At 40.4% G+C, this 26633-nt stretch overlaps 1 protein-coding gene across 4 annotated transcripts in view; it reads right to left on the reverse strand.

Moving 5' to 3' along the window:
- HDAC9 (histone deacetylase 9) overlaps nucleotides 1-26633 on the reverse strand; it is a 902387-nt gene that overhangs the window by 47606 nt on the left and 828148 nt on the right. For 3 of the 4 annotated variants that reach the window (XM_077268733.1, XM_077268732.1, XM_077268734.1), the window contains 3 exons: nucleotides 23499-23630; nucleotides 18441-18556; nucleotides 5376-5498 (listed from right to left, as the gene is read on the reverse strand). In XM_077268733.1, the coding sequence (XP_077124848.1) occupies nucleotides 5376-5498; nucleotides 18441-18556; nucleotides 23499-23630 (371 nt within the window). The remainder of the gene's footprint in view (nucleotides 1-5375; nucleotides 5499-18440; nucleotides 18557-23498; nucleotides 23631-26633) is intronic. The other variant, XM_077268735.1, reaches the window with a different exon arrangement.

Here is a 26633-nt window from a genome sequence, read left to right on the forward strand (position 1 = left end):
TCTCACACTGCTCAGTACAAGCTGCAGCAGTCAATCAAGCTGGGTAGATAGAGACTAAATGCAATTGATATATAAAGTGATTTGCCCAATCACTCCAATATGAAAGATGCAAATAGTTCATTTATTGTGCAGAGATGTAGCAGGCGTAGAAAAAATAGAAGTGCAATGACAACCTTTTGATCCCTCCCATGTCTCAAACATAAAGTTGCTTGGTCCAAAAGGAAGGAAGTGAGCGCAATTGCTCCATTGCTTTATGGCATCTTTGAATACAGGAGGGTGCAGTGAATTACTGTTTGACTTGATTGCGGGAATCAAATCCTGTTCTACCAGCGCCTCCATGCTTTACTGTGTGCACAACAATTTCCTCTAATTACTAAATTCACTTGAACTCATGAGCTATTTCATTGTATAGCTGGACTCATAAAATGCTCATCTTAATATCTGAATTATTCAGCCATTCTGACATGGATTTTCAAAGCAAGTATACTAGCCTCATCAGGTCTAAGAGATCTTTTAGTGATGTCAGCAGTTGGTATTGTGAAATCTGGTGACAGATCCGATCTAATGGATCTGTGCTGCAGTGCCACATACAGCATGTTTCTCTAGTCCTTTCCCAATCAGACATGCAGTGAAGCATCAGGCTAGTTTGTCAGTGATACAGAAACACGTGGATTGCTATCCAAAACTCTGGCAAAGTGCGAAAATCACCTATGGAAGCTAAAAACCTGCTCGGAAAAGGATATTATTTTACTATTTTTTCATTACTTTCTGCCTTTTCCACAGATTAAAATATTGAATGAAACATTAATTGTAGGGTCACCAAAATGAATTATTTGCACTTACTTTATAGCTTTTCGCACATTTTTCAGTTGTCCAGTGACAAAGGAATTTTAATGAGTATTTTGCATCATAATTACATCTGTGTTTTTTCCTGAAATCTATCAGTGTTGACAATTGAAAGGTTAAATGCTGGATGTGCGGTCTTGCCTTTGATATAGTCTCTGTCCAGCCGCTTCTCTTTACTGATCTGTGGTTTTACTCCCACCCTTTCCTGACCCGTCCCCTCCATTCATTACTAACCCTCATTTTATATATGAATAGATTTAGAAGATCTGACATTTTTGGGGGTGGAGGAGTGAGGATGCTCATAGACTCCCCTTTACATACAAGACAAAATGGGAGATAGTGATGTGGTTGAACTCACACAGTATTAAAGAGGAAATATTGCTGTTTTCATAGAAAGCAAACTACCACATGTAGAAGATTTATATACCAAATTGATAATTTTCACTTGATGTCAAATGTATGATACAACAGGGGTCTAAATCTTGCAGTTAAAATTTGAATTTTTTGTCACCTTTTTGCCTTTATATCAATTTATTGCAGCAGCCTAATGGAAAAAAAGTTGTCACTGGGGGGGAGGGGGGGGGGGGTCAGCATTGGGGCAACATATGGTATGTGGGAGAACTATTGAAGCATTATACCATGAGGGAACTGTGCAAGAATCAATCTTTGGGTTGGATCTCATATTGTGCATGGGAGAATGGTGGGGGAAACATACTGTGCTCAGGACAGTGTGGGGACAACATACTGTGTTGGGGGCACTTTGAGGGCATTATACTATGTTGGGGCACTGAAGGAACCTAATACTGTGTTGGGGCAGTAAGGGGACATCATACTGTGATGGAGACATTGTAGGGGCATAATACTTCCTTGAGAGCACTGTGTGGACATCATAATGCATTGAAGGCACAGTTGAGACCTTATATTGTGGTGGGGACATAGTGGGGTTATCATACTGTGTGTATAGGGGGTGTACTGTGGGGGCAAATTGTGTGAGGGAATTCACTGTGAGGGTATCACACTTTGGGTGTGAGGGAATTTTTGGGGGCATCATAATAAATTGGGGCCATGAAAAGGCTATGGTAACTGGTGACAACACTAAGAAGCTTCAGTAGGGGCACTATTTCTGTGGATGTGTAACAATTAGTGATGAGCGAGTGTACTCGTTACTCGGGTGTCCCCGAGCATGCTGGGGTGGTCTCCGAGTATTTGGATGTGCTGGGAGATTTAGTTTCTGTCTCTATAGCTGCATCATTTGTGGCTGCTAGACAGCCCGAGTACATGTGGGGGTTGCCAGTTTGTTAGGGAATTCCCACGTGTTCAGCCTGTCTAGCAGCCGCAAATCATGCAGCTACGGAGACAAAAACTAAACTCTGAGCATGCCGAAATACTCGGAGACCACCCAAGACTAGTAACAATACATGTCCCTCTACTTGTCTTTAAAAGTTGGGATGTTGGCCTTTCTCAGCTGAATAATTTTTTTTTTTTTTTTTAGGGGCAGGTTGACTTTTGTATGGGGCCCAATTAATTCTATGTTGCTTCTTCAGGTCAAAATCTTTCAAAGCTTGCAAAATGAATGGTTTAAATCTAAATGTAAAGTTTATTTTCTATCCAGCGAATATAGATTTACACTCAGTGGCGCAAAGGGATTGATATAAGTGCCATAAGTTAATGAATAGTTTTTCAAAAAGGCTGCAGAGGGAATGCAGAAGTGTACACTTTACAGTAACATAGATGATTGAAAGGCCTTTGGCTAATACAGAAAATAAGATTGAAAGATTACTGGCTGATGGAGAAAAGCGCGATTGAAAGATTTCTGGCGGAAAAAGTCCGGTGTCAAGTCAAAAGAAGCAGAAACTACATGACATACTGAATATAAGATTTCAAGATGTATTCAGAACATAACATTTCATTGTAACACTGCCGCATGACAGAAGCATAGATATGGGACCTCCCAGTTCTTTACACCTCTGCCACCCCTCTCCTCCAGTATCCAAGGCTTAAGGGCTTTATTGCACCTAAAACTTTGTCCTTTGGGAAAAAAATGCAGCATGACCTTCTGGTTGGTTCTTTAGTACCCATGCTGAGAAAAAACCTGTATTGTATATTTTTTTAACTTTGGACAGATAGGTGATCTTGTTAATATTGTAACCGTGCTACTGACTTGGGAGCGATCTGAGGTATCACAGGAATCGTTTTAAATTAAAAGTCTGGATGGTTTATTGCAGTCCTCGTAAACCATAACATAGGAAAACTCAAATACAGCCCTTGTCTGGCTCAAAGTACAACATAAAGCCAAAAGTCCATACAATAGTGCTGGTTAGCCCACCTGGCTTAAGAGTCCCCTTCACCCCCGGAGCTTTTTCCGTTTATTCGTTTTCGGTTTTCGCTCCCCTCCTTCCCAGAGCCATAACTTTTTTATTTTTCTGTCAATATGGCCATGTGAGGGCTTATTTTTTGCGGGACGAGATGTACTTTTGAACGATACCATTGGTTTTACCATGCCATGTAAGAGAAAACGGGAAAAAAATTCCAAGTGTGATGAAATTGCAAAAAAAGTGCAATCTCACACTGGTTTTTTGTTTGGCTTTTTTGCTAGGTTCACCAAATGCTAAAACTAACCTGCCATTATTATTCTCCAGGTCATTACAAGTTCATAGACACCTAACATGTCTAGGTTATTTTTTATCTCAGTGGTGAAAAAAAATTCCAAAGTTTGCTAAAAAAAAATAAATAAAATAAATTGCGCGATTTTCCGATACCCGTAGCATCTCCAATTTTCGTGATCTGGGGTCAGGTGAGGGCTTATTTTTTGCATGCCAAGCTGGCATTTTTAATGATACCATTTTGGTGCAGATATGTTTTTTTGATCGCCCGTTATTACATTTTAATGCAATGTCGCGGCGACCAAAAAAACGTAATTTTGGCGTTTTGATTTTCTTTCTCGCTACGCCATTTAGCGATCAGGTTAATTCTTTGTTTTTATTGATAGATCAGTCGATTCTGAAAGCGGCAATACCAAATATGTGTAGGTTTGATTTTTTTTTATTGTTTTATTTTGATTGGGGCGAAAGGGGGGTGATTTGAACTTTTATATTTTTTTTATTTTTTTATATTTTTAAACACTTTTTTTTATTTTGGCATGCTTCAATAGCCTCCATAGGAGGCTAGAAGCATGCACTACACGATCGCCTCTGCTACATAGAGGTGAAGCACAGATCACCTCTATGTAGCAGAAATGCAGGGTTGCTTTGAACGCCGACCACAGGGTGGCGCTCAAAGCAATCGGCCATCAACAACCATAGAGGTCTCAAGGAGACCTCTAGTTGTTATGGCAATGCACCACTGACCCCCGATCATGTGACGGGGTCAGCAGTGCGAGCACATACGGCCGCGCGGCCGGGAGCTCTAGTTAAATGCCGCTGTCAGCGCTTGACGGCGGCATTTAACTGGTTAATGGGCGCGGGTGGATTGCGATTCCGCTCGCGCTCATTGCGCGCACATGTCAGCTGTACAAAACAGCTGACATGTCGCGGCTTTGAGGTGGGCTCACCGCCAGAGCCCACCTCAAAGCAGGGGATCTGCCAGCTGACGTACTATTCCGTCAGCTGGCAGAAAGGGGTTAAGAGTCCAGATTCTTAGTCCCTTAGTAAAGGCACTCAATCCAGGAGATCAGCACACCTCCATACACATCGTATGTGTGAGACAAACAGGTCTTATTTTAGTAAGTGATCCACACCCAGAAATGGAGATATGGTGATCAACCTGTCATGGCCGATTAACCACTTTTAGTCCTATATGCACTAAAGCATTACTCCAGGTTTATCTCTCATCCACTATGTCTATCAGCCACCTTACAATATGTTAAAAGGAACTTTATATCTGATTCATGTTGCCCAAAAAACAAGTATCATGAATCAGAAAGCGGCAGCATTCCTATGGACACACCTAGGAACAGACTTGTCAGTCAAATGGAGCATGGCAAGGATAAGTTCCAAGGGACCTGCCTGGGACTAGTCATCCTAAAAGCATGGTTTGAGACCAGTCTTCCTAAGTATGTATCCTCTCAAACAAGAGTGAAACATATTCAACTGCAATTAATAGCCGGGCTCTTATCTGTGTTTAAGCTGCCCTTTAAAAAGAAGTTTATGGAAAAGATTCTGTATAGTTTATTATCATTCATTGACATAAACTCATCTAATCTAGGGATTAGGAGTCCAGTGGGGGGTCTTACTCAATGACTTACAACAAGTCTGTTCACAAACCAATCCTTGGACTCCTAAGCCCAAAATAGGCTCAGCGTTAGATCAATAAATGTCAATCAAGAATTTTTTCCCACAAAACTATTTATTAATCTACTCTGCTCTTTCTGCTTTATTCAATACTATATGCGACTCCGACTGCATTTTCAACATTTAAAATTGACTTTAAGGTGATCAAACAGATTAAAAAAATTACAACAATTGGCGCATTAAAAAATGTTCTCAAATCTTACAGCTTAATCATTCACTCTCATTGGAAGTATGTCTTACATTGAGTTGAGGAGCAGCAGGAGGGAGCCCCAAGGTGATGTTGGGTAAAGAAGGAGAGGTGTATAGGCTTAGCAGATTCATTGACTTTTCATGATGCAGAATAAGTTGGTGTGAGGTCAAATGCTATAACAGAAATAATATTGCATCACATTAATATCAGAAAACATACCAAGGTGAATCATAAAAAAAAGTTTGAAAGATGAAAATAAAGTCTCCATTTGTCTTTAACACATAGCAGCGAATCCCAAAATGACTTTTGCAAACCTATCTCATGCACTGTTTTGAGTGAAATAGACGTGAGTCATATCACATTGGATTTTTGGACACAAAATACATTAAGGTCTACAGAAAACATAAGGTGTTTGTACAGGTCTATCTTACCATAAGATAAAAATAATAATAATAATAATAATAATATTTATTTTTATATAGCGCTAACATATTCCGCAGCGCTTTACAGTTTGCACACATTATCATCACTGTCCCCAATGGGGCTCACAATCTAAAAAAAGGATGAATAATTGTCAATTAATTACAATTCATTCCATCATGTTCTCTATTTTTACCCTACATTATTCTGTTATACTATATCGTTATACTGCTTCTTCTAAATACTTGTCATCAAAGAGCGGCTGAAGTTTGAAACAAGTAGTAAATTACCATACTTTATATATGGTAGCATATTTCACTATGACCCCCACATATGAATGCTAACATTAATAACATTCGAAAATTGTTGTGCAAATCTTTTCTTCAAGACTTCACTCAGCCCAGAAGCATTGACTGTCATTGACTACAAGTGCTGCCCATGTGGCTACCTGGAAAAAAAAGTCCAGTGAAGCCTTTGAGAAAAGAAGTGGCACAACTATTTCCTAGTGTGACCTTACTGTACCAAAAAGCCGTCAAGGTGATTGGATTCCTGTCGATTAGACATTAGTGGCACATCCAACCAAGGACAACATCTGCATGGAGTTTGTATGTTCTCCCCGTGTTTGTGTGGGTTTCCTCCGGTTTTTACAGTTTCCTCCAACACTCCAAAGACATACTGATAAGGAATGTAGATTGTGAGCTCTAATGGGGACAATGATGATGATGTCTTTCAAGGGGATCTGTCAGTAGGATCAACCTTCCTAAGTCGTCTATATGGCCATGTAGGTCATAGGAAGATAAATAAAGTGATACCTTGATATCTGCGATCTGATCTCTTATTCCAGAGAAAGACACATTTTTCTTATATGTAAATGAGCTGTTCAGGACTATGGGCCGGACATAGATCTCCCTGAGAATCTGTCTCCAGAGTTTATTTTAAATGAAAAGAGAGTTGCCAATATGATGTGTAATGGCCGCTCTCTGCTCTCCTGAACTCTACAGGGCTGTGTATGATTATACCTGACACATCTGCAGATTCCTCTCGGCTTTAGCTTCCATCATACAGGCAGACAGGGCTGCCATACAGCGAAGCTGTGAGAGCTGCAGAAAATGTGTTTACAAGAAGACAAATTTCACTTCCACTGTTCTGTGTTAGTTACTTGTCTCACACTGGTAACGTCCCCTTTTATTACAAATAATCTCTGGAGGCAGATTTTCAGGGAGATCAGTGTTTGCTCAAAGCGTGGAACAGCTCATTTACATATAAGAAACATGTGGATTTCTCTGGAACATCAGATAGCAGATATCAAGATACCATTATATTCAGCTTCGTATGACCTTCAAATCCATATAGGAGACTTAGTAGGGTTGATCCTACTGACAGATTACCTTTAAAGCTCTGTAGAAACTAAAGATGTTATATGAGCAAGTAAAATAAATATCTTAGTGAGTCACCATATGTGTTTTTGACACATCCCTAACTTATAGCACTGGGTGTAATAATTACATAACTAGTTCCTCACTTTTGAGAGCTTGCAACCTATGAGGATCTAACCACGAGGTTGTCAATTTTAAAATACAACACATTTATTTCTGTTACGCGAAAGCAATCTTTGCACCAGTCAAATGCTTAAATATATTGGAATAAATAAGTACACCCAGAATAAAACCTGGCTCACACATACCACCCTGGGGTTTTACTGCAGAAATGCAGTGCTATGGCCACTGTGGTTGTAACTTATCTTAGAGCTCCTGGAAATCAATTTAGTTCTGCCATGTAACATACTTCCGTATTGTTTCCACATGTGGTGTCACAATCTTCCTTGCATTACACTCCCTCTTTTAGCCTCTTCTACATTACTCCATAATAAGACCCACATAGGCTCCATTAGAATTAGGAGCTATGGCATAATATTATCCCCAAGGGAGTCCCATCAATGAAAAAGAACACCCTGTGTAACAGTATGACAACAGTGACTGCTTTCTTCCCAAACAGAAAGCATATGGGTCTGCGATAATAGACCACCTCCAAGAAGGACCCAGCACTCATAGGATTCACTAAGTAAATATAATAACTTGTCAAGCATGTAGAGTTTGGAAGGGTTGCTGGTTTTGTAATGGATAAATCTGGGATATCAATTAACTAGAGAAAATAAATTTTGTAAATGCGTAGTTGTCAGTGTAGAGCCGAGCAACACCACAATACAGGATGTTACTTAAAAATGTAACCTTCCAGGACTACTGTTGTTTTCTGATGCAGCCCTTGGCTGGTCTCGGGCAGTAATGGGCCAGATGAGATGGGACACGTAAATTTCCTTTTGACATTTGTGTGCACCCAGGGTGGAATGATCAACAAGAAAAGGTTGCACAGTAGTAAAAGGTGTTAAATTACTGTATTTATAGTAAATTAAGGATCTAGTCATTCCTTGTTACATGTCACTAAACAACCTCCCCACCAGGATGGATGGGAGCCGTTAACCTTTTTATTGGTCTTAGGTGGCACACTGTTATACCGAGAACGTAAAATGAAAAAAGAAAATCTTCATGGCTCCTAAAGGGGGCATTATTTTTATGAATGGTCATAAGGGAAAATGCCTTGTTTGTCTTCTTAGCTTATCACATACCTGGTGTTAAAAGGGTTACAGAATGGGTTAGAGGGATCGATTTACATCAGGACATTGGTTAAAAACAGTTGGAAAATGAAAATGGCTACATTTAACACTTGATATAAAAATATAGCAAATTCAAAGAATCTGGATTACTACATGTAATAATGAATATCTGCACTTAGTGTGTCCACCATTATGTAATAGTTTTCATGCTGAAAAATGATTGGAAAATCCTTTAAAACCCCATTAATTCAAATGAAACATATGGTTACTATAATTGATTCACACGACTGTCAAAAATGAATGTGAACATCTCATAAAAGATTAATATTATCCCTAACATGGAAATTCAAGTGTGACTGCAATCAATCCCAAAAATGTTCCCTTTCTCTATATCAAACTGTAAAACCGCATTCAGATGTCCATTATTCATATACAAGACCTAGCCATTGATTTCCACAGATACAACACCTACCCATAATAGTTTGGGGGCAGACCGTATGTCCATGCCAAAATCATGGAGATATGTCTGTTTTTTAGTAGTATAATGGATGAAAAGTCTATAGGTCCATGAAAATCATCGATGAAACAATGAAGGTAAAAGCTGACACACTGACCAAACACTGATGAAACACGGATCCAATACACTGATGGCACCCAGACCTTTTTTTGCGTACATGAAACAACATGGCCATCTGATTGATATTGCTTTTTTGTATCTATTTTTAACATATCATATTCTGGAAATTAATTAGCTTTCACAATGGATTATAGTGTAACCTCTCCACCTTTTTGATAAGACTACTTCTTTATCTAGACCAGATTTCCTGCTACAGATTATTAGTTATATCATCTATTATGCCTACTGGCCAACGTCTATGAGAAAAGTGCAATATAATTAGAGATGAGTAAATGTGACGAAATTCTATTAGCTAGTTTCACTTTAATCCAGTCAGGACTTTTTGATTCAGATCACATTTGTTCAATGCAGATGCAATTGCTGGTAAAAGCTGTTCATCATGCTCTGAGGTCTACCCAGATCCCAAAACATAATATATGGAAGGGTGAAAATCTAAAATATTAGACCCACCTCACGTGTCCTAGAACTGTATGTCCCTGCCAGGTCTTCTGCTGGCTCATTTCTCCCTCCAGCTTCAGTCTTCTCATCTATCCTCAGTCTTCTTTACTCTTAGGTTCCTCCAGTGCTCACTAGGCATTGCCCCATGCTGTAATGATGTCAAGTTGAGGCCTATTCAGCAGTGGAGGCTCCTAAGGCCACATTTACGTGTTCAGTATTTGTCAGTACTTTACATCATAAAGCCAAAACCAGGAGTGGAACAATCAGAGGAAAAGTATAATAGAAACTTGTCACAACTACTGTAATTTTCACCCACTCCTGGTTTTGGCTTACAGATACTGATGTAAAATACTGACGAAGTACTGAACATGTGAATGTGGCCTAAGGTTGAAGATGGAAGAGAAGACTGTGGTCGGAAAGAAGAAACAAGCCATTTAGTGGAGAACCAAGTGAGGAGCTACGGCACCAAAGCACTGTGAGGCGAGCTGAGTATAATGGGATTTTTTTTCTTTAAAAATTTCTTTTTTTTACCCTTTCCCAGACCAAAACTGAATCAAGCAAAATGCTAAATCCTAGACAGCCTAGGATATTACTGTGTGTAGCTGGTACCAGCTTATTTCTTCATCAGCCAGTAAATTACTTTAGTTCAAAGATCCAAACCACAGAAAGAATGTAATATAAAAAAAATAGACAAAAGATTTGGATTTTTATGATGCAAGGCAGAATAATTTTTGGCTTCCTGCTGGCAGTAAAAATATGATGAATTTAACCTACTATAATGGAACATTGAGAATGACACTCTGTGGCTCCATCTCCATCAAATGTGATGAATGAAACCATTTCTTGATATCAAATGTGACTATTAACGGATGTCCTGGAAGACGGTGAAATCTACAATACAGATCTATTGTGTACCTGGGGCAGTAAGACCTTCATTACTGAACGCTCGTTTCCTAATTGACTAATTGAGTAGTAATGATGTCTTCATTCTTCCACCTCAATTTGACATCCCTGGTTTCTTATACAAAAGGGTTACAAGATAAAGCCACATGTTAGCTATCAGTGTAACATTATTTCTCTTCTGGCGTCCACAGGGGGCTACTAATCAGTGGACAGGGGTCAAACACCTGCCCTCAGGATCACAGTTCACAAACAATTAGTTTCTTATGAATGGGAAAGCTGGAAGTAGAAGTGTCTGAGGCTCTGGCTCTATGTCCTGCTGGTGACCTAAACTTTCCGCGCTATAAGCAATTTTTACTGGAAGCAAAGATTTTTTTTTTAGCAACAAAATGACTGCAGATAGATTTGTTCCACAAGAATAATTTATCTATCCGAGTCTGATTTACTGTAATACTTAAATTCTTTATTATTTATTGATTATTTCAATTGTATAAAATGAAAAATGAGCTAAAATGCATTATACAATACATTTTTCTGTTAGATTTATCATTGTTGTATGATGCATTTCTTTAATAAAATGCAACCTTTAAACCACATTCACACATTTAGTATTTGGTCAGTATTTTACATCAGTATTTGTAAGCCAAAACCAAAACCAGGAGTGGAACAATCAGAGGAAAAGTATAATAGAAACATATGCACCACTTCTGTATTTATCACCCACTCCTGGTTTTGGCTTACAAATATTAAGGTAAAAACTCACCAAATACTGAGCGTGTGAATGTGGCCTTATGGTCTTTCAAAAAGCGTTCCTAAATCCTAATGAAATCTGTATCCCATACATCACAGGTATCAAAAAAATAAGTCTGGGGGTGAAATAAATGCATGTCAATTATATAGTATAGAACCCAGCAGGGGATCAAACTAGTCCGGCACCACTGTCAATCATTACAACAGTGCACTGGTACCATGCCCACGTAACATGGCTGACATCCCAGCTTGTGCAGGGAGAATAGGGAGGAGAAAAAGTCCCTTGGCTCCATTCTGAGCATGCAGGTATGCAAATCATGCCGATGTGACCATGATATCAGAACAGTGGTGCAATGATTGACAGCAGCCGAGGACTAATCCAGTTCGTGGACATAGAGAGTATTAAGTATCATTTTTAAACACACTGCTTTGGCGGCTAGGGATGATACGTGCATCATAAAAATAAAACAACGGAAAAAAAAATTCCCGCTCCCGGTGAATAAGTTCAAAACTTTATTCCATCAAAATTGTAAAATAGTATCCAAGGCAAGGTATAGAAAAAGTGCACTTTTAGAAGGTTGATGTTGTAATTTGTGCCAAAATCTGCCCTATTGTTCTTACAGGTTGAGGAATATGCAGGCTGCTATTTTTTTGCAGCAATTAGTATAATGCTACACAGTGTTTTAAAATCTTTGCAAAAGCCACATTGAATTGCAAATGTCTTTCATAGTATTTGATTATCCTGTTACATTTCTAACATGCTTTTTTAAAAGTCCTTCATTTAGTGAAGGCTATGAAACACACGCAAACAAAAAAAAACAAAACTGAAAAAACACCATACCTAGATCATGCTACAATTTGAAAACACAACCCTGAATATGATATTTTGTCGAGAATTTATCAATACTGGCATTTTATACATCAGCCTTATAATAATAATATTAATAATTTTTATTGTTTAAAGCGACAACATTTTCCACAGAACTTTACATTTTTAAGGGGACTGGTACAGACAATAAAGACATTGCAGAATAACACATAACTCAATAGATACCAAGAGGAGTAAGAGCGCTGCTCACAAGACTACAATCTATAAGGAAATGGTAAATGGTAATAAGTGCTTGTCTTGTGTGGGTCAGCCATCAATATAATAAATAGAGTATTCACATAATGCTGCATGAACCGGTCACCAGCCAGTATGTGGACAGTACAGACACAGAGAGCTGATAAGTGCATGTAGGGTGTGTGAACAGATGCTACAAGGGTCCTGTCTTTGAAAAAAATTTTGTAAGGGCAAAACACACATATTCAAAAAAGTGAAGCAAGGCAATAAGCCAGTCTAAAGAAATGTGTTTTTAAGCCACTCTTAAAACTGTGGGTATTGGGAACTAATAGAATTGTCCTGGGTAGTGCATTCCAAAGAATTGGCACAGCACGCGAGAAGTCTTAGAGACGGGAATGGGAGGTTTGGATTATTGAGGATGTTAGTCTTAGGTCATTAGCAGAATGGAGGGCATGGGTGGTGTGGTAGACTGAAACGAGGGAGATGTAGGGTGGTGCTGAACCGTGAAGCGCTTTGTGGGTGAGAGTGATAAGTTTATTTTGGACTCTGTATCAGATGGGCAACCACTGCAGTGATTGGCACAGGGTAGCGCCGTCGGTGTAGTGGTTGGTGATGAATATGTTTCTGGCTTCTGCATCAGGATGGATTGGAGAGGCCAACAGTAAGAGTTTTTGCACAGTTGAAGCTAAGAAAAAGGTCAGATTCTAGAGATGTTTTTGAGGTGTAGGTGACATGGTTGAGTAACTGATCGGATGTAGGGGGTGAATGAAAAATCTGAATTAAATATGACCCCATGACAGCAGTTATGTTGCTTTGGAGTAATGGCAGATCCACACATGGAAATTACAATATCAGTCATAGGTAGATTAGTGGCAGGAGGAAACAAGGAAACACACGGAGTTCAGTTTTTAAAAGATTTAGTTTTAGACACATGGTGGACATAATGTTAGAGACAGCAGAAAGACAATCACTGGTATTATGTAGTAATGCAGGGGTGCTGTCAGGAGAGGATGTGTATAATTGATCATCAACATAGAGATGGTACTGAAAACCGAATCTACTGATTGTTTGTCCAATAGGGGGAGTATATAATAAGAAGAGAAGGTGGCCTAGAACTGATCTTTGAAGAACCCCAACAGTAAGAGGAAGAGGAGAGAAGAGAGAAAAATATACTGTAAAGGAGCGGTCAGAGAGGTAGGAGGAGAACTAGGAGAGAGCAGTAGCCTTGAGACTGATAGCATGGTGCGAAGTGTGGAGGAGCTGGAGATCGGGAGTGCACTGTTATGAACTATACTTTTGGGCTCCCTCTTGTGGTCACTCGCGGTATGGCTCTTGGATACTCTTTCCCCAGGTTGGTAGTCACCTGCTTCGTTAAGACTCTGGGTGTTTCTATTTAAACTTCCTGGAGTCTTAGTCCATTGCCTGGCATCCATGTAATCAGTCCTTGTCTGGTTGCTCTTGTCTACTGGTCCTGATTTTTGCAACATAAGCTAAGTCCTGCTTTCTTGTTTTTTTTTGTTTATTTGTATCATTCTCTTTTTGTCCAGCTTGTTCATAATGTGATTCCTGATTTTGCTGGAAGCTCTTAGGGGGCTGATATTCTCCCCCCATACCGTTAGTCGGTACGGGGGTTCTTGGATATTCAGCGTGGATATTTTGGTAGGGTTTTTCGCTGACCACATAAGTCCGCTTTCTATATTTCTGCTATTATTTAGTGGGCCTCTCTTTGCTGAATCTAGTTCATACTTACGTTTGTCCTTTCCTCTTACCTCACCGTTATTATTTGTTGGGGGCCTGTATCTACTTTGGGGTATCTTTCTCTGGAGGCAAGTGAGGTCTGTATTTTCTCTGAAAGGGTTAGTTAGATCTCCGGCTGGCGCGAGACGTCTAGAACCAACGTAGGCACGTTCCCCGGCTGCTATTATTTGTGGGCTAGGATCAGGTATGTGGTCAGCTCAGTTACCACCTCCCTAAGAGCTAGTTTTTATGTTTGCAGACTTTGCTGAAGACCCTGAGATCCTCTGCCATTAGGATCACAACAGTATGCCAGGCCATTGAATAGTTAATGCATTGCAGAAGTGGGATTAAAAGAAAAAAGAGAAGTTCTGAGTTTTTTTTTTCTTCCCCTTTACCTCTGAATGGCTTGAAACTCTGCTGCAGACATGAATGTGCAAACTCTGATTACTAGTGTGGATCAGCTTGCTGCTCGTGTGCAGGACATTCAGGATTTTGTAATTGGCAGTCCTATGTCAGAGCCTAAGATTCCTATTCCTGAGCTGTTCTCTGGAGATCGATTTAAATTTAGGAATTTTAGGAATAATTGTAAATTGTTTCTATATTTGAGACCTCGTTCGTCTGGAGACTCAGCTCAGCAAGTTAAAATTGTTATCTCCTTCTTGCGGGGCGACCCTCAGGATTGGGCTTTCTCATTGGCGCCAGGAGATCCGGCATTGGCAAATATTGATGCGTTTTTTCTGGCGCTCGGATTGCTTTATGAGGAGCCCAATCTTGAAATTCAGGCAGAGAAGGCTTTGCTGGCTATTTCTCAGGGCCAGGATGAAGCCAAAGTGTATTGCCAAAAATTTCGGAAATGGTCCGTGCTTACTCAGTGGAATGAGTGTGCTCTGGCCGCAAATTTCAGAAATGGCCTTTCTGAAACCATTAAGAATGTGATGGTGGGCTTTCCCATTCCTACAAGTCTGAATGATTCTATGACGCTGGCCATTCAGATTGATCGGCGTTTGCGGGAGCGCAAATCCGCTAAATCTTTGGCGGTGTTGTCTGAACAGATGCCTGATTTAATGCAATGTGATAGAATTCAGACTAGAACTGAACGGCAAAATCATAGACGTCAGAATGGGTTGTGTTTTTACTGTGGTGATTCTACACATGTTATATCAGCATGCTCTAAACGCTTAACAAAGTTTGTTAGTCCTGTCGCCGTTGGTAACTTGCAGCCTAAATTTATTTTGTCTGTGACTTTAATTTGCTCATTGTCTTCCTACCCTGTTATCGCCTTTGTGGATTCAGGCGCTGCCCTGAGTCTTATGGACTTGTCGTTTGCCAGGCGCTGTGGTTTTGTCCTGGAGCCTTTAGAAAATCCTATTCCTCTTAGAGGAATTGATGCTACGCCATTGGCAGAGAATAAACCGCAGTATTGGACACAAGTGACCATGTGCATGACTCCTGAACATCGGGAGGTGATTCGTTTTCTTGTTCTGCATAAAATGCATGATTTGGTCGTTTTGGGTCTGCCATGGTTACAGGCTCATAATCCTGTTCTGGATTGGAGGGCTATGTCTGTGTCAAGTTGGGGTTGTCAGGGAATTCATTGCGATTCCCCGTCGGTGTCTATTGCTTCCTCCACTCCTTCAGAAGTTCCTGAGTTTTTGCTTGACTATCAGGATGTGTTCAGTGAGTCCAGGTCCAGCGCTCTTCCTCCTCATAGGGACTGTGACTGCGCTATAGATTTGATTCCTGGTAGCAAGTTTCCTAAGGGACGATTATTTAATCTGTCGGTACCTGAGCATGCCGCGATGCGTTCTTATATAAAGGAGTCTTTGGAGAAAGGACATATTCGTCCATCCTCTTCCCCTCTTGGTGCGGGATTCTTTTTTGTGGCCAAGAAAGATGGATCTTTGAGACCTTGTATAGACTATCGGCTTCTGAATAAAATCACGGTTAAATTTCAGTACCCTCTGCCACTATTGTCGGACTTGTTTGCTCGGATTAAGGGTGCCTGTTGGTTCACCAAGATAGATCTTCGTGGTGCGTACAACCTTGTGCGCATTAGGCAGGGAGATGAATGGAAAACTGCATTTAATACGCCCGAAGGTCATTTTGAGTACTTGGTGATGCCTTTTGGGCTCTCTAATGCCCCTTCAGTGTTTCAATCCTTTATGCATGACATCTTCCGGAAGTATCTAGATAAATTTGTGATTGTTTATCTGGATGACATTTTAGTTTTTTCTGATGATTACGATTCTGTGGTTGATAGGTTGCAGCGGACTTGGAATCATGTGGTGGACAACTTGAAGTTGTCACAGGAGAAGGCTCAGCGTTTTGCCAACCGCCGCCGCGGTGTGGGTCCCCGACTTCGTGTTGGGGATTTGGTTTGGTTATCTTCTCGGTTTGTCCCTCTGAAGGTTTCCTCTCCTAAGTTTAAGCCTCGCTTTATTGGTCCTTATAGAATTTTGGAGGTCCTTAATCCGGTGTCTTTTCGTTTGGATCTTCCTGTGTCGTTTGCCATTCACAATGTGTTCCATAGGTCTTTGTTGCGGCGGTACATTGTGCCTGTGGTTCCTGCTGTTGACCCTCCTGCTCCGGTCTTGGTTGAGGGCGAGTTGGAGTATGTGGTGGAGAAGATCTTAGATTCTCGTCTCTCTAGACGGAGGCTTCAGTATCTGGTCAAATGGAAGGGCTATGGTCAGGAGGATAATTCCTGGGTGGTCGCCTCTGATGTTCATGCGGCCGATTTGGTTCGTGCCTTTCACGCTGCCCATCCTGATCGCCCTGGTGGTCGTAGTGAGGGTTCGGTGACCCCTCCTTAAAGGGGGGGTACTGTTATGAACTATACTTTTGGGCTCCCTCTTGTGGTCACTCGCGGTATGGCTCTTGGATACTCTTTCCCCAGGTTGGTAGTCACCTGCTTCGTTAAGACTCTGGGTGTTTCTATTTAAACTTCCTGGAGTCTTAGTCCATTGCCTGGCATCCATGTAATCAGTCCTTGTCTGGTTGCTCTTGTCTACTGGTCCTGATTTTTGCAACATAAGCTAAGTCCTGCTTTCTTGTTTTTTTTTGTTTATTTGTATTATTCTGTTTTTGTCCAGCTTGTTCATAATGTGATTCCTGATTTTGCTGGAAGCTCTTAGGGGGCTGATATTCTCCCCCCATACCGTTAGTCGGTACGGGGGTTCTTGGATATTCAGCGTGGATATTTTGGTAGGGTTTTTCGCTGACCACATAAGTCCGCTTTCTATATTTCTGCTATTATTTAGTGGGCCTCTCTTTGCTGAATCTAGTTCATACTTACGTTTGTCCTTTCCTCTTATCTCACCGTTATTATTTGTTGGGGGCCTGTATCTACTTTGGGGTATCTTTCTCTGGAGGCAAGTGAGGTCTATATTTTCTCTGAAAGGGTCAGTTAGATCTCCGGCTGGCGTGAGACGTCTAGAACCAACGTAGGCACGTTCCCCGGCTGCTATTATTTGTGGGCTAGGATCAGGTATGTGGTCAGCTCAGTTACCACCTCCCTAAGAGCTAGTTTTTATGTTTGCAGACTTTGCTGAAGACCCTGAGATCCTCTGCCATTAGGATCACAACAGTGCACAAAGCGTTACTGGAGTTTAGAGTTGAAGGGAAGATTAGAGACAGGTCTCTAGTTAGCAGCACAGTTCTGGTCGAGGGATGTTTTTTTAAGTAATGGATGTATGCTGGTGTGTTTAACTGAAGAGGGAAAGATGGCAAATGGGAGAGAAAATTAACAATTTTAGCTAGATGAGTGGTGACAGCCAGGAAAAGGGACTGGAGGAGATGTGAGGGAATAGGCTCACTGGTGCAAGTAGGAGTGTGAGAAGATGCAAGGAGCCTGTTAACGCCTTTAACAAAAGCCTGCAGTAGTCACATGCTACGTTCTTATTCTGAGGCAGCTTGTTCTGTCAATCACTGTGTCAGAAACTCAAGTCTACCCCAGCCATTCTTATTTAATTTACACCAATTTCTATCGTAATAATATTTTTGAACCAAAATGTCACTCTTTTGCAATTTATACCTCACCCCTTTCTATTTAAACCATTACATCTTGCCGAGTGAGCCACAAAAAGCATCAGCAGACATAATAGCTGAAAGGCCTGTGGAGCAAATTTTCTGCACAAGTTGGGCCACAACTTTGGCTTAGTAAATCGCCCCTATTAATGCAGAACCCTAGATAAATGTGAACCAAGTTTTCCCTGAACAACATAATCCCTTTGCATGATTCAAACACTACACCCATTCTGTCTGCCTAAACCATTGCTAGAAAAACCTGTTTTTGTGGTCCTGGTGACTGATCTAAAAAATGTCTGTGCCGGTAGATGATGTTGGATTTCAGCATGTATTGTCTACTGACTCTATTTATGAAGTCATCTTCACAGATTAGTTCATTTTTAGAATCATTTCTGAGCTAGTTTTCACATTTTCTATACTACAAATTGCTGCAAGTTACAAGTCATTTTGCGTATAATAGTATATCATATGAAATGCAGATAGTTATAATCAATATTACAGTGTTAGTATGTTATACAAGGAAGAATTCCTACCTCAGGATGAGAGTTAGTGGGCAAGACAGAGCTTTCATGTTCCACACCCATGTTAACTGGACCATTATTTGGAGAACTGGGTCCTGAAACTGGAGAACTGCTGCTGACCGAGGACTCTAGAAAATAATAAACCAGGTTTAATAAATGCACAACTTAAATTTGTTAAAGAAACAACGGATAAATATGTATCATCTTGTAGATTGTGAGCCCCCGAGGGCAGGGTCCTCTCTCCTCCTGTTCCAGTCGTGGCTTGTATTGTTTAAGATTATTGTGCTTGTTTCTATTATGTATACCCCTCTCACATGTAAAGCGCCATGGAATAAATGGCGCTATAATAATAAATAATAATAATCATTGATCACGTTGTGTAGAAAACTGTACAGTTGTGAATTAATTAAGGTGGGGAAATGTGTGCTCAGCTAAGGGTCAGGGAATTCTTTAAATTCAAGTGTAATGTTGTTAGATTGGCCAGTAAACATTTTGACAAGGAGGCAATAAGTCTTCTGCACATTCCCTTGGCTTCCTCCACATTGCCAAAGAAAAAAAAAAGAAAAACAGAAGTCAATAACTACTTTTATAAGGACTGGTGCTCTCATTCTTTCTGAGCAGCTAGCCCAAGACATGCCACCAACCAGGAGTCTACATGAAAGAGAGAGGATCCAATAAAAAACATCAAACTAGGAATCGCTTCTGGTGGACTGCTCTGCTACACCCAACCTGGGGCAGAGTCCTGGTGACTTTGTTTGCCTCCCACAACTTATCAGCTAATAATATAAAAGGAGATGGGGACAACTTTTCTTTCATAGGACCCTCCATCTGTATTTCTTCCATATCAGGGGCATAAAGGGAGTCTGTCACGTGAATTTTTAGTAGGATACTAATAGTATCTTAAAATTGGGCTTGTGTAGCCCTTTCAGAATCTGCAACATTTATTGTTGTACCCTCTCCGGTTTTATTGCTGTAAGCACAGGAGAATTCATAGCAGCACACCTGCCAGTCAAACGTATGTAAATTGAAAATGAATACACACACCCACAATCCTCCCCACCCCCTGTGTGTCGATGTCAGTGATAGTGAAAATCTCGAATCCCTAGGTGTGTACCTGTTGGACATTCCTATACTGTCATCTACTACCACCGACGTTGGCGTAAATGGGGTGGGTGGGATTATGGATGTGGGGAGCAAAGAATATTCATTTTGGATTTACGTACGCTTGACCGGCAGGTGCGTGGCTGTGAATTCTCTGGTGCTTGCAGCAATAAAACAGGAGAAGCTACAGCAATAAATGATACAGACTCTGAATGGGCAGTCAGTGTCTGTATTAGTATCCTACTAAAAACGCCATGACAGATTCCCTTTTAAGGAGGTTCAATATTGGCCTTTATGGGTATTTGTCATAACAACTTTATGTAATTCTTTTTACCTAGCAGATCTTACTGTTCTTTTGAAGAAGGTGTTTTTTTTTCCTGCACCTCTCCTTTTCTGAGATATGACTTCCTCTTCCCTATTGGTAAATGTTGTCTTGTTAGCCAAGTGATCTTCAGCTCTTCTCTGTGGGCATCTTCTTGAGGATCAAGCCCCCTTGGCTAATACGACAAAATTTACATACAGATTGCAAGAGTAAGGCCAGAGACACACTAGTGTATCACATCCAATACGAGAGCATCGGATGCGATATGCTAATGGCCCTCGGCTCCTCCTCTGCTGCCAGCGCGAGCCGAATGTCAGTGCTCTGGGCTCCCATCCGCTTGCATCAGGGTCACATTTCGACATCATATCTAATGATTACTTTTGGTGTAGCAGTGTGACCTGCCATGACTATGACCAGCATCATACATAGAAATCATGGGGCTGCATAGCAAAAGTTCTAATTGGCCCCCCACTCACCCAAAAAAGGAAAGCAAAGAAAGTATATTCGTTGAGGAAACAGAAAATCATTCACATAAGCCTGTAGATTTCCCGTTTACTGGCCCTATAAAGTATGATGCCAACAAAAGTGCTCCCCAAACACAGTATTGTAACCGCACAGTGAATTCCTCCACAGTATCCTCCACATGCACAGTATGATAACCCTAACCCTACTGTACCCCCTGGTAAAGTATGGTGGCCCCAACACAATATGATGCCCCCTGTGATTCCAATACAGCCCTCCATACAGTATATTTACCCCAACGCAACCCTCCACACAGTATGATGGCCCCAACATAGCCCTCTGCACAGTATGATGGCCCTAACACAACCCTCCACACTGTATGATGAACCTTAAGTCCCTCCAAACAGTATAATGGCCCAAACACAGCCCTCCAAAAAGCATAATAGCCCCAACACAGCCCTCCAAACAGCTCTTCATACAGTATGACAACCTGATACCATGTATTGTCTCATCTGAAGCTGTATTTTTATCGCATTTTCTGAAAAAAAAACTTTTCTAGGTGTTTAACAAATGGCAAAATAATTGAATTGAACCTTTTGCATTGATGCACTTCCCAAACACAGAGATTGCAATAACGCCCACAACCTGGTGCCTGACACATCCAAAGAACTCACAGCCATATCTACTATATAATTGTCTAATTCTGTTTGTTTGTCTAAAGCAGAAATCCCGCGTCACTGATTGGTCGCCATATAGTTCACTCACATTTACTGAACAAGTTCTGTCAGTCACAGTGCCACGCAGTTCAGTCACGTTTACTGAACAAGTTCTGTCAGTCACAGTGCCACGTAGTTCAGTCACATTTAGTGAACAAGTTCTGTCAGTCACAGTGTGATGTAGTTCAGTCACGTTTAATGGACAAGTTCTGTCTGTCACAGTGCCTCATAGTTCTGTCACATTTACTGAACAAGTTCTGTCAGTCACAGTGCCACATAGTTCAGTCACGTTTACTGAACAAGTTCTGTCAGTCACAGTGCCACGTAGTTCAGTCACATTTACTGAAGAAGTTCTGTCATTCACAGTGCACATAGTTCACTCACACTTACTGAATAAGTTCTGTCAGTCACAGTGCCACGTAGTTCAGTCACATTTACTGAACATGTTCTGTCAGTCAGTGTGGTGTACAAAAATATTTTGGGTTGATATTGTTAACAAATATATTATAGTGTCGATGTTCTTCTTTCATCCCATGATTTATTTAAATACAGTTAGATATTCATGTAATGATCTATATATTTTGATGATCTGTTTAATAATTTCGTTCAGTTGTATGAGAGCAATAAAATATAATGATAATGTATATATTTTACCCGGAAAATCCTGTGTATTCATTGCATTATTCTTAAATCTTCATAAATAAATTACATACATACTCTAGAACACCCGATGGGTTAGAATCGGGCCGCCATCTAGTATGACAATAAAAAGGTATGGCAAATGTGACATTGTAGATGGGGTCCTTTTACAGATTTTGCACTGGGGCTGGATGTTAGACCTCTGACTTTCCCATAACATATTTTCATAATAAAATGTACTGAATAAGTGTCATACTGTTTAATTATAGAGCTACAGTGGGAGCTACGAGATCCGGCTACTAGCAGCCATGGTCAGGTCATGTATTTTTTTACTTCCAACTACTACAGATGTGTCCTTGCTTACCATTGCATTTGACTCGAGAAATCTTGAGATGAGTGTTGTAAGATGACCAACTTTGAAAAAAAACCTTTTGCATTACTCTGTCAGGCATTTTGAGCAATTTTTCTGATCCAGAGCTGATGATTTCATGCTTTTAATCTCAAGATATCGTGAGTCTAGTGGAAAGGTAAGGAAGGACCACATCTGTAGTTCATGACAAACATTAACTACTGCACGTTCTCAAAGTAACCAAATTATAAGACTTAGAAAAATGCTTATTGAATAAATAGCCCTGCATAAAAAATATACAGCATGGACATATGAGGAGTGTACCTTTTAATATGAACTCATTTACATACTCAAACTATTAATAATATAGATGAATGTGGCTGACCATCTGGAATATCTGCGGCACAACAGCTTGTGGTCAGTCTGGTGCACAGAACTGTTCATCACATATGGTGACCAGACGGTAGAAGAAAAAGAACATGGGAACCAGTAGTTTCATGCTTGACTGACTTTTCCTTACTACTGGGAGTTCAGTGTCATGTTGATTTTGTATAGTTGTAGTTCTTGATAGATAGAGGACATTAGTGTACCTAGATACGGAAGCCTTTCATATTGTGTTTCATTACTGGGAACTCACCCCTAAAAATCAGATTTTTCACAGATTAATATGGTTACAAAATACAGATGTAGCAAACACTTTCTATATGGATGAAGTACTACTGTGCTCCAATATCAAGTCATGGCACCTTTGTCATTTGCCCGTTTTGCCCATGCATCATACAGCAAATAGTGAAGGCGTACTCATAGTATGACATTTACAAATGTTACACCTATATGTAGATTTTGCATCGATGTTTGAAAAAAGAAGGAAAGGGTTTTTCTTTCTACATTGTAAAATTATTTCACTGTGATCTTGAATTTATGAATGAATCAGAATTCATGGAACATAACTTTATTTTTAATGGATTTTTCTACCAAAATAAAACAAGATGACATATTATAAGACTAAGGAAAGCTAATGGGTGTCCCAGTAAAACAAGGAAAGTGGGAACAATTTTTGAATGTGTTTTTTCAAGAAGAATGAGGCAATTTGGGTTGTTCTTGTGTCACCACATATAAACAAAGCCGATCCCCAGAGGTCATGATAACATATCAATCTAGTGTGGAGGCTGCCACTGTTCTACTCCCATCTATGTCAATACATAAATAAAATGTCCATCCGGCTACGATGTAAATAATGCAGACGCAACAGCATTTATACACTAGCGAGAACAAGGTGATAACTGGGTCTCAGGTATTACCATCAAATATCTGTGAAAACATATGAAAGGGTTTTTTTTGGAAAATGTGTTGTTGTTCTATAGTTAATGATCATTCAGAATGTGATGTTACATGATAATAATAAAAATATATTTACATTATAATAATAAAATAGACTGATGATTTTATATACACATTGGATTTTATATAACACACCATACCTGCCACTTCAAATATCCTCTTCTTATATGAACCTGTGACATTTCCATCTTTTCTTCTCAATAAAGGGCTACTTCTTCTTTCTGCTACTTTTTGTTTTAATCGAGACCGAACCTTCAGGTTGGGTTCTGAGGCTGAAATGAAAACAATGCAAAAAATAAATGAATCAAGTTAACAAATGTTTCTACGCGATTCAGACTTCTGTCGACCCTGAATATAAATGTGTCATCTGCTAGTTTTGTCTTTCTAATTAAAAGACATTTCTAGTTATCCAAAGGCTTTTATGTATATCGGTCTTTTTCATTTGGTAAAGAGGACAAGTTTGCCAAAAAAAAAACATGTTCAAGCAGTACAAAAATGGATGTAGCTACAGGTACATTGCTATAAAAATATCAATACTGATACACGCATCAAAATCGAAATGACCACGGGTTACTATATATAATACTAAACTATATAACTAATTATGTTGAATAGAGCACAAGATGACAATGGGGAAAAAACCAAGTGATATTGGACAATGTTGTGATGGTGGAGCCATCAAGTGATAAGCAGGACAAATACATCTATTTCTGAAAGACCCACTCCATCCAAATACTTTAATGGTGTTTTTGTCGACCAGGAAACTCATCACATTTTATATTACAGGAGGACCTCAACAATCAAGTAGGTTGAGTTTCATCTCTCAGCTATCCTTACTGACAGCTGTCCTTCAGAAAACCAGATATGGACGATCTAATGTTGTGGTATAGGTTAGCATTAAGTCTCTTTGAATATAGCAGTTTATACAAAACTTCTATCAACCCTGAAAAGAACATAATTTGGGGTTTGATATTCCTGTCCATTGTTACTTTTTGCCACCAAAAAACAGACACTAGTAGAACCACAAAAAAAACATAAAAGGCAGCACACTATGGAGATAACAAAAGGAAATTGTAAAAGTCAAATTGTAGTAGAAGGACCCATGTAACATTGCAAGTGCTATCGTTGGGTGTGTGGATAACACCATACAGGAAAAGCAGCTTTCAATTGTACTTTTATATCTCTTGGCTAAGTCAACATGTTTCAGCATTGATCAAGCATCTTCAGTAGGTCATTAAATCTCGTCAGTTATATATATATATATATATATATATATATATATATATATATATACATATATATATATATATATATATATATATATATATATATATATATATATATATATATATATATGTAGATGAAGGCACTGGATTGGTGACCAAACGTTGTCACCAATCCAGTATTGAATATTTAGAAACTAATTTTTTATGTTTAATTTTCTCTACAAATTCAACAACAGTAGTTCCTGAACCATAAAACAGGTTTCTTTTCAATACTGCTGCTTGGATTAATACTTCAGAAGCTATGACCAGGAAAAATGATCCATTCGATATGATTACCAGAGCACTACATAGAGTTGTGTTGCTGATTTGCACAACTGCATTGTTTAATGTTCCATTTAGAAGTTTTTCTTTATTTTCTGGCTTTCTCATAGAGAACCAAGGAGCACTCGAATGAACGAGTGCTCCTGTGTATGGGAGAACTGACTGAGGTGGTGGAACCATCTTTTGGCCGGCAGTCAAATAATATGCATGAAGGACATAATAAGTACCATATTTTTCGGACTATAACACGCAGCTGACCATAAGATGCACCCCAAATTTTCAGAAGGAAAATAGGAAAAAAAAATAATGTGTCAAATGGGGGTCCATCTTACAGTCCAAATTCCGCTTACCGGAGGGGATTAGCAGCCCTGGTGGAGCGTGGTCACAGGGGGTGTTCGGTGGTCCGATGATATGACTCCCATCCAAGACTGGAGTGGCAGGTTCGGTGGTGCTAAAGGTGTGGGGGCTACATTTTCTGAAAGCTCAGAGCTGCCGCACATCCATTGCTGGGATGTGGTGGCCTCCGGGAAAGGCTGGTGCGGCAGGTTCAGCAGTGCTCTGAGGTGCGGGGGATGCACCGGCATTTTGTGAAACCCCCAAGGTCCCGCACATCCATTGCTGCAATCAGGTAGGCTCCGTGAAAATGGCCACTGGGGGGCGCATGCTCAGATTGTGATATCGGCAACGCACCACAGAGCACCACCGAACCTGCCGCACTAGCCTGGGAAGGGAGTGTGATAAACTCCCTGCAGCATTGGACTGCTGCAGAATCGCCAGACTCCTGCTGCCTTCACACTCCTTGTATGAGGACTGGTGGAACGCACCAAGTTAATATGGATGTTATAATTGGTGCGTTCGCATCCGGGGTCCACCATGCAGGAGACAACCTGCTGCTAGAAAATGATGGCACTATTTGGCAGTATAAGTGAACTCAGTTGCTTCACTGAGTCACACAGAAAAGAACACGCTGTGCCCTGTTAGCGTTACAGGAGAACACAGCTAACTGCTGAGCTGATGGCAGTCAGTGGTCACGCACACAGAGAAGCACACAAAAACTCCTCACCGGAGGTGCCGGTATTCTAGCGGCTTATTTCAGCCAGGTCCCTGAATACAAACATACAAACTCCTCACCTGAGGTGCAGATATTCTAGGGGCTTATTTCAGCCGGGACCCTGAATACAATCATACAGGCATGACCACAATTAGCAAGCTCATAACATGAAGTGATACTAGCGCATGGCTGTGCAGCCATGCAAACCTTTTATAGCTGCAGCAGCTTCAGGACCTTCCTAGAGGACCAATGGAAGCTGCTACAATACCAAAGCAACTTCAGGACCTTCCTAGAGGACCAATGGGAGCTGCAGCAGTACCTGAGCATGTGACCCTTGACCTCCAGTGAGAGGTCTTACTCTGGGCATACTCAGAAGGGAAAAAGCAGGACTTAGTCCCAGAGACGTCTGCTCGCCGCTGACCAGTACTGGCTACAAGGGCTGAGCCTGGGAAAGCAGCAGAAACCATCCGCACAGTATCAGGCTGAGCCAGATGTTGGGACCGACGTCTCCGCTGAGCAGGCTCCACTGCGGCTGTAGAGAAATAGGAGACCGCAGAGGAGATGGCTCGAGATTCCCCCTGTGCAGAGGAGGGATTTCGACCCCTAACACCTTGTAAGTACAGTGGGGCAAAAAAGTATTTAGTCAGTCAGCAATAGTGCAAGTTCCACCACTTAAA

This window comes from Ranitomeya variabilis, chromosome 6, assembly GCF_051348905.1.
Source record: "Ranitomeya variabilis isolate aRanVar5 chromosome 6, aRanVar5.hap1, whole genome shotgun sequence".
Taxonomy (NCBI): domain Eukaryota; kingdom Metazoa; phylum Chordata; class Amphibia; order Anura; family Dendrobatidae; genus Ranitomeya; species Ranitomeya variabilis.